This window comes from Echinops telfairi, unplaced genomic scaffold (genome assembly GCF_000313985.2).
Source record: "Echinops telfairi isolate 266 unplaced genomic scaffold, ASM31398v2 ScPeMD7_4048;HRSCAF=4782, whole genome shotgun sequence".
Taxonomy (NCBI): Eukaryota; Metazoa; Chordata; class Mammalia; order Afrosoricida; family Tenrecidae; genus Echinops; species Echinops telfairi.
In genome coordinates this window covers 2,515,749-2,524,850 of record NW_022107947.1, presented here as the reverse complement: position 1 = coordinate 2,524,850, position 9,102 = coordinate 2,515,749, and the positions used below count along the sequence as shown (strand labels likewise).

Here is a 9,102-nt window from a genome sequence, read left to right as displayed (position 1 = left end):
CCCGGACACTGGATTCCTAAACCCACGGATCCGGATTTAGGGATGGCGTGGAGTCCGGAGCGAGAGAGCGCAGGGAAACCCGGAATCTGGATAAATGAGCCAAATCCTGAGTCTGGGAACGCGCGGCCACCCGGAGCCCGGATTAGAGTCGTCGGAGGTCGGGGAATGCTGGAAAACCAGTTAAGATAGTTAAACTCTAAGAAATGTGGATTGGAGAGCTCAAACCTAACGCTCTTGGAAAGAACTCCCACTGGGCCAGACTTCCTCACAGAGGCCTCTCAGGGAAAGCTTCCTATCTAAAATACAGAAGCCACGAATTCTTAGATGCCTTTGATCTCTGACAGGGAACTCCCACAAAGAACGGAAGAACGCGCACACCTTAAGATGGTTTCATCCTTTTTTGCTTTCAATCGTTTCATTCAATTTGCCCCTTCTCAAAAAACGAAAAAACAAAATTCACCACCATCTAGTTGATTCCGACTCATAACGACCCTATAAAGACAGGGTAGAATTGCCCTTGTGGGTTTCAGGACTGTAACTATTTTGTCCCTTAGCTAAACAAATTACCACTCTCCTTTCTTTGGTTTCTTTTTCTAGGGTTACCACTGGTTTTCTTCCCAAAAGTACCCATTTCTAATACTTTCACTTCGAATAATTTCATTTCTAATCCTTTTTCACTTCATTCTACACATCACCCTATCTTACCTTAAAAAAAACCCAAAAAACTTGAAACACCTATTCTGTCAACCCATCATGCTATCTGTAACTTTTATCTTTCCTTATCTGTCATTCATCTCTTACATCTCAATTGCCGGACACACTATCTAGTACACATCAGGCATTCAGTATGAATAAGCCCTCTCTACTCACGTGGGAAACATCATAGTCTTCGTGACCTCCTCCCTAACACTTCCATCTCCTGCCATGAACTACAAAAAACTACTACCACTAGAGTCACCTAAAGGGTAGCTGAGTCTGGATAACTGGATGGTAGGGAGTTGGGTTTTTGAGCTGGCCCGCCTAGTTGTTCAGATGGACTCATCCACACTCTTTACAGGTCGCCTTACTGCCTGGAAGCCACTGGTGTGTTTGAACCACTGACTTTATTAGCAGTCCACCAGGGCATTCCCAAGGGAATGCACTTCTTAGTCCCTATTATGTCTTTCTGATATCTTTGATCGTTTTATTTCACGTTGCAGTTTGTATCTTCCCTTACTTATCCTTAAGTATATGTGAACAGTGGCACCCAAGATAGCATGTGACTTGAAGATAAAGTTTGGGTCAAAACATTTCTTTATTCCACATTTCCATCTTAAAATAAGAAAAAGGTTACCAACAAGAAGTGAACACTAAGCCGACAATATCTGTGAAGAACACCCTATTTGTTCTACTAATATACTCAAGTTGTTCCAGGTATAACAGGGTCAGAATTGATCTCTGGTGATAAATTTCCAATCTGAACTAGATGATATTAAAAGTTACAAGTGAGGACTCATCCCCTTAATAGGTGGGAAAGGAATTAGGCTTAATATTTGAAACTTCTAGCAGGGTTTAGGGCAGCGGTTCTCAACCTCTGGGTCACCACCCCTTTGGGGGTTGAACGACCCTTTCACAGGGGTCACCCAATTCATAACAGTAGCAAAACTACAGTTATGAAATAGCAACAAAAATAATTTTATGGTTAGGAGGTCACCACACATGAGGAGCTGTATTAAAGGGTCGCCGCATTAGGAAGGTTGAGAACCACTGGTTTAGGATATGACTTAAAGACACCTGGTGGTGAAGTGGTTATGCTTTGGGCTGTGATCAACATGGTGGGCAGTTCTAAACCACCAGCCTTTCCTCAGGAGACACAAAGTTTTCTATTCCCACAAACAGTTACAGTCTCAGAAACCCACAGGGGATCACTATGAGTCAGCATTGACAGAATGGGAGTTTGTCTGGTTTTTGAGTTTGGTAAGGAACAGTAGGTAGGTCAGTAGTTAAACACTTGGCTGCTGCTAACTGAACGAACTTTTGCAGGCAGGTTAAACCTACCCAGTGACCCCAGAGTAGGAGGACCTGGCAATCTGTTACTTAATGGCAGCCCTGCTGTATAGGAACAATCAATTCCATGGCATCTAACAATAGCAAAACTAAACACTGCCATGAAGTCAATTCTGATTCATAGAAAGCTAATAGGGCAGGGTAGAAATGCCTCTGTGGGTTTCCAAAACTGTAACTCTACAGGAGTAGAAAGCCTTGTCTTTCTCCCAGAAGTAGTAGTAGTATAACCACTACTCCATATAGGATCTTAATGATGAGATGTTCTAATAGTCCTCCACTACTGAAGAAGCATGGTTCTACCATTAAGGGAACTAGACTACAAAATACAGAACAAAGGAAAGATCCCTATGTATCCTGATTTTGAGCTTGGAAAAATTCTCAATCCTGGAAGGAAAAGAAAGTAAAATTTTTTGAGGGGTCCGTTATCCTGTGTAGTAATAGTAACACCAAAATCATTAAGTTTTGACTTCCGGGATCAGTCTGGTTTGGTATATCCCAAAATGAAGGGTTGTTTTTTTTTTTCATTTTTAAATGAGGGAGGCAGATATAAAAATGAGTATTTGTGACATGAACATTATATATGAAATGGAAATTTCAGGGTCCATTAATAAAACTTTATTGGCTCATAGCTATGCTCATTCATTTACATATCATCTATGGCTTTTAACTACAACAGAGTTGAATAGTTGCAACAGAGACTCTAAGATTTGTAAAATCTAAAATTTGCTATCTAGCCTGTTACAGAGAGTTTGCCAACTTGTGGTCCAGATAAATGCTGTCTGATGGAATTTTTTGTGATTAAAGAAATGTTCTATATCTGCATGTCCAATACAGAAGTCAAAAGCCTTATGTAGCTATTTGCACTTGGAATATAGATCATGTGATAGAACTGAATCCTAAACTTTACGTAATTTTAGTTAATTTAAATGCCACATGTATCTAGGGGCTACCATGCTGGGCAGAAGATTTTTCTTAAATGTCCTGCACTGATATCACATCTTTCCTATGACTGCCTCGCTATGAATTCCCAGCTCCCTCACTTCCTGAGATCAAGCTAAGGAGTCCTGGTGGTGCTGTGGCTTCAGTGCTGGACTGCTAACTGAAAGGGAGAAAGATGAGACTATCTGCTTCCATAAAGATTTGCAGTCCCAGAAACTCGAATACAGCGGTTCTCAGGTTCTCAATCTGTGGGTCGCCACCCCTTTGGGGGTCGGATGACCCTTTCACAGGGGTCACCCAATTCAGAACAGTAGCAAAATTACAGTGATGAAGTAGCAACGGAAATAATGTTATGGTTGGGGGTCACCACCACGAGGAGCTGTCTGAAAGGGTTGCGGCATGAGAAAGAACCACTGCTCTAATATGAATTGGTTTGCGATCCAAGTGAGTTTATAGAGGATAGAAGCGGCGCATATGCACAAGACTGCAGCCCACCTGCCTGGGCCACAGCCCAGCTGCACTGTGTGTGTGTGTCTGAGCCGTTGGGAGAGAGCCAGAGAGAAAAACTTCTGGTTTTTCAGGAACCCCGTTGGAAGGCGTGGTCGACGGTATTGGTCGACCCCATTGGCTCAATTGAATTCACCTGGCCCAGATAGGCCAATCCAGGTGTAACGCCCACCTAGGTGTACCACCCCTTCCTGGCTGGGAGCTCAAACCTAACAATCCAACTCCAAGGCCAAAGGCACCAAACATTTACAGAGAAAGTCTGTCTCCCTTGTCTTATATATAGCCTACTCTGAGCTTACATAACTGAAGCTAGGTTCTGCCTGGAAAAGCAAAAACAAACAAAACACACAAGCACATGAATCCTTCAGGTGCTGTACAAATGGGGGGTAGTAACTGAACCTAACTATCTGAAAGGGACTGCAGACAACTACTCCAGAAAAGGAAAAGTCCCTTAGACCACGCTGCTCCACTATTACAGGGTCAGAGCAAAGTGTTGGAAAGCACTAAAAATCTCTTCCTACTCATTTGCACTCAAGCTGCTATGCATTTCCAATAGGTTTTAGATTTTGCTATTATCACTGAACAACAGAGTGCCACCTACCCCCAAGTTTCTCCCACACTTCCTCCCCGATGTCTCCACAAATAGAGCCCTTATACCCCCACCATGTGAATTAAAGTCAGGCATTCACAGTCTAACCCTGGAAAGGAGACGTAGTTAAATTATTCTGCCTGCTTTTTACCCATGTGGCTCCAACTGCTTATTCTGAGTGTTGAGGTGGGTTCTTATAACTTAGATTTTATCACAGCACACAAAATGGGTGCAGAACCTGATTGCTTGCAGCTCCTGATGTTTTTATTGTGTTGTTTTGTTTTAGACATGCAAACACAATCTATCAAGGTGAAAGAATCAACCCAGGCTCTTTTGTGCTGCACAAATAAAAACTGAAGGGGGAGGAGGGATTGTTTTGGTTTGTGTCTCTCTTGGCTCTTCCCTTACTGCCCTTTTGGCTTTATTTTGATATTAAGACCACCACCACCACCAAGAAACCCCCAAAGCATTGCTGTTTTGGAGTTGACTCAATCTCATAGCATCCCATGTGGCAGAGTAGAACCGCCCCATAGGGTTTCCCAGTCTGTAATCTCTAGGGGAGCAGACTGGCACATCTTTCTCCCACAGAGCAGTTGGGCAGGTTCCAATAGCCCAAACTCTTAACCAGTGCACCACCAGCACTTCTTTACCTATTAATAGAACTAGGTGATTCCAGTACTGTATTTTGGTTACTAATGTTTGGTAAACTATTAACTGCTTGGTGAACCAAATGCAACTTCATTAATAGGAGACCAGAAAGAGACTTTTATTTTCCCCTAGAGAAGTGTCATTAGCTGTCCTTCCTTCCTTTCCACTCTCTCCATATGGACTGAACAGGAGAGCGGAAAAGAGAATACTGCATGTATGTATCACCAAAACAAGAATGGGGAGGGTTTTCCCTGGGAATCCAGAGTGAACGGGCCCTGCAGAACCAATGCCTAGAGCTATGCAGCAAGCAGGCTTCACAGCTCAGTGAACATCAATGCATAATGAGTGGAGGCATTTCAGAGCAAATAAATGCTGAATATGAAAGATTAAAGAAAGGGGAAATTAATCTTTTTCATAACACAGGGTACTTTCGCCTCTCCCCCTCTCTCTTTTTAAAGTCATGCATACGACTGCTGGAGGGAATCCAACTTCCCCAGTGTAATGGTGCTGCATTATAAAAAGCAGAACATACACATTTAAGGCCATGAATTTCATCAAGGTGGCAGCAACTGAGATTCTGACAGCTCTTCAGAACAGCCTCAGAAACAAAGTCCATCACTATGTGGGATCAGACCAACTAGTTACAAATCTCATTTCAAACCACCCTCCTGCTTTCCCAAAGTTTACAGTTTCTTGAGGTGTCGATGGGTTAAAGGATTTGGTTTCCGGATTTGGGGACTATTTGGACACATTTACCGAAGGAATTTTATTTTTCAGTTTGCTTTCAATTACCCTTCCAAGTAATGCTTTTGTGATACCAGCAGAACAAATCAGGGAGTTTTGTGCTGTCTGGCAGGTGGCTCCATCTCCTCCCATTTTGACCCTCTCATGCCCTAGTATCCCATATCAAAGAACAAAGCTGTAGAACTTCAGGTGATCTTACCCCTAAGCCCCCCAAGTATATATGCCAATGAAGGTTACTTGGGTTTTGATGACTGTTCACATCACAGACTCTGCACTGAAGCAGGAAACGTGTTATAAATATTTTGTGTCATCACAGGTTTTGTGTTAAACAGAGGGTCCCTAAAACTTTCCATTACTCTATTGGGCTAGCACTTTGGGAGAAGAAGGAAAAATTAAATCCAATAGGGCTCTCAAAAAAAATCATTAACCTGGTTAAGAATTTTTCTGACTACAAAGAGAAAATTTCCAACTTGTTCCTTTTTCTTCTCCAAAACCATTATGAGAAAACTGTCAAAGACTTAGAAGTTTTAAATTTGGTTTTTATAAAGAATGTATTCAAAGATTTTGACCAACTACAGGGAGTAAGAATTACACCCTTTAAGAAAAATAAACAGATTTTGAAGACTTTAAATTCTGAGGGATGCAAGCCTTTAGTTTTCTAATGCTTTAATTCCAAAGGCCCAGTGGATAGCAATTTAGTACACAAAACTCCACTATGCTGTATATAGTTTCTTTTCTCCTGGGTCAGACAGCTTTATTCTGCTTCATTAACCCCTTCTTTGCTCCTTGATGGATCTTGGAATCCAGCTTCCCTGTAAGAGAGAAAAAGACGTTTCATTATTTATTTTTATATTTGCAATGCAAATCTTTTGTGACTCACAGGTCTTCAGGTTTCTGTGTTCCTGTCACATTCAATTATTTTGCTTTAGGACTCAGACACTTCCAAACTTCAGAATGAGGAGGCAGTGAGAAGAGTGTATAGGGAATGAACACACACACAAACACACACACACACACACACACTCACAATTTGTCCAAAACAATCTAAGAAGTTACTATTTCTCATTTTGTAGCTACTAAAAACTAACCAAACAAAACTAGCACATTTTTAGGGTGTCTGATGGTAAGGGAAAAATTTTAAGCTAAAGTTATTACACTCATGCATTTTGCACAGTGGGAAACTCATTCCTCTGACCTGTTAACTGGCTGAGCATAATGCATGAATACCTCCCTCACAGTGAGAAAAACAGTTCAACTCACCCCTTTGCTGTCCGAGACTTAATGGGGGGACTGACCTGAAAGAGTGGAGTGGAATCCACATGAATGCTCTACTGACAAAGGGCCTCTATTACAAACTAAGCAGGGTAAAGGTCATAGGCTGTATGACTCCTCTAAGTGTTAAATTTAGAGAACAAGCAACCTTCCTGTCCCAAATGACCCTAATGAGAAGTTCTTTACTGATGTGGGCTCTAACTTTAGACTCCTCCGATCTCAGTTTAGTTCAGTAGTATGAGCTATACCCCATTGAAGAGAGAATCTTAGCGTTATTGCCTGTCTGACCTGAGAACAGATCTTGTATCTTGCAGTTTGGTGTGACACTGGGTACAGAAATATAGTTCAGCTCAGCCTCAACCTCAATAAATAAAACAAAAAGTGCCTCCCATGTAAGGAAACAAGTAAATAGGTCCATAGCCATAACCACTGTCATTTTCATGTGTGGCAGCAACGAGTTGTAACAGAAAGAGCAATGAACTGGGAGTCAGGATACTCGGGTTCTAGTTCACCCTTTTCTGGTGTTAAGGAGCTGGATAGCCTGGAGCAACTCATTAAGTCCTCTCTCTGGACTTCAAGCTTCTCATTGATCCAACAAAGATAAGCATGTCATAACCATTAATTACACCAGGATATTGGGAGAAAAATAACAATTATAACGGTCTCTGAAAAGTATTTTTATAGTGTCTGGGGTTCTAAAGGTTTGAAGGTAAACAAGCGGCCATCTATCTCAGACGCAACAAAGCCCACATGGAAGAAGCACACCAGCCTGTGTGATCACGAGGTGTCTTAGGGATCAGGTATCAGGCATCAAAGAACAAAAAATCATATTGTGAATGAGGGGGAGTGCGGAGTGAGGACCCAAAGGCCATCGGTAGACCCTTACAGAAGGGTCGCGGGGAGGAGACGAGCCAGTCAGGATGCAAGGTAGCACCGATGAAACATACAACTTTCCTCTAGTTTTCAAATGCTTCCTCCTCCCACTATCATGATCCCAATTCTACTTTACAAATCCGGCTAGACCAGAGCATGTACACTGGTAAAGATAAGAAATGGAAACACAGGGAATCCAGGACAGATGATCCCTTCAGGACCAGTGGTGACAGTGGCGAAACCAGGAGGGTGGTGTAGAAAGGGGGAACCAATTACAAGGATCTACATATAACCCCCTCTCTGGTGGACAGACAACATAAAGTGGGTGAAGGGAGACGTCGGACTGTGTAAGACATGACAAAATAATAATAATTTATAAATTATCAAGGGTTCATGAGGGAGGCGGGGAGGGAGAGGGGAAAAATGAGGAGCTGATAGAAAATGATGAGGGCAACAAATGTACAAATGTGCTTGACACAGTGGATGCATGTATGGATTGTGGTAAGAATTGGATGAGCCCCCAATAAAATGATTTTTTTTAAATATATTTATATACAGTATTTACCCTCTTCAGGCTAACAATTTCCCTGTTTTCTTAAGATTTTTGATCTTCAAGACTCTCACCCAAGGGCTATCGCAATTGGTGGACTTCCACAGAAACTTTCACTCTGTGAAGCCCCGTATGATGTCCACAACAGCCACAGTGCTATTGGTCTTCATGCATGTCAGCTGTTCCAGGGATTCAGGAGTTCCTTCTTCCTGAAGGTCACCTAGCTGAAAATGCAGGCATGTGCCAGCAATCTGGCAAAGGGGCCCTATCACAAGGTAAGTTCACCTCTTTATCTCTAATGCCTTCCATGCATTCACTGCTCTCGAGTGGATTCCGACTCATAGCAACCCTATAGGGCAGGGTAGAACTGCCCTTGTGAATTTCTGAGACTGTAACTCATTGGGGAAGTACAAAGCCCTGTCTTTCTCTCTCTGAGCAGCTGGTGGTTTCAAAGTGCAGGCCTTGAGGTAAGCAGCCCAAAACGTAACCACTACACTCCCCAGGTTCCCAATATCTTCCACAGTATCTGTCAATGGCAGATGCTCAGTGACTGCTTTCATCAAATGAAGTAAAGAAGAGACGCTACGCATTTCAAAATTGTTTACACTATAGGGACTACCAAGTAGACAAAAATAGCAAGAATCACAAATACAAGAGTATCCATGTGAAGGTGGTGACACCCAGAGTATAAAGAAATACTTCATCTCGTTCTGCTTTATAGAACAAACTAGGCAAAATTTAGAATTCCATGTAAGATTCCAGATTTCTAATTCTCTGTAATGAAAAGCTCAGATCCTAGTTTTAGTCCTGAGACTACTTAGCTGTATAATATTGATGAAATCGCCTAATCATGAAAAGGACTTCTTTGTATCCCTAATGTTTACTAGTGACTGCCAACAGTGACAACTGTGGGCAATGTGAGTCAGGAAAGAAG

At 42.1% G+C, this 9,102-nt stretch overlaps 1 protein-coding gene across 1 annotated transcript in view; it reads right to left on the bottom strand.

Annotated features, from left to right (window-relative positions):
- Positions 1-5,991: 5,991 nt before the first annotated feature.
- The window catches only part of TRIP4 (thyroid hormone receptor interactor 4), a 78,286-nt gene continuing 75,175 nt past the window's right edge, over positions 5,992-9,102 (bottom strand). Inside the window, exon 15 of the mRNA XM_045294956.1 lies at positions 5,992-6,285. Coding sequence (XP_045150891.1) covers positions 6,218-6,285 — 68 coding nt within the window. The 3' untranslated portion in view covers positions 5,992-6,217. The remainder of the gene's footprint in view (positions 6,286-9,102) is intronic.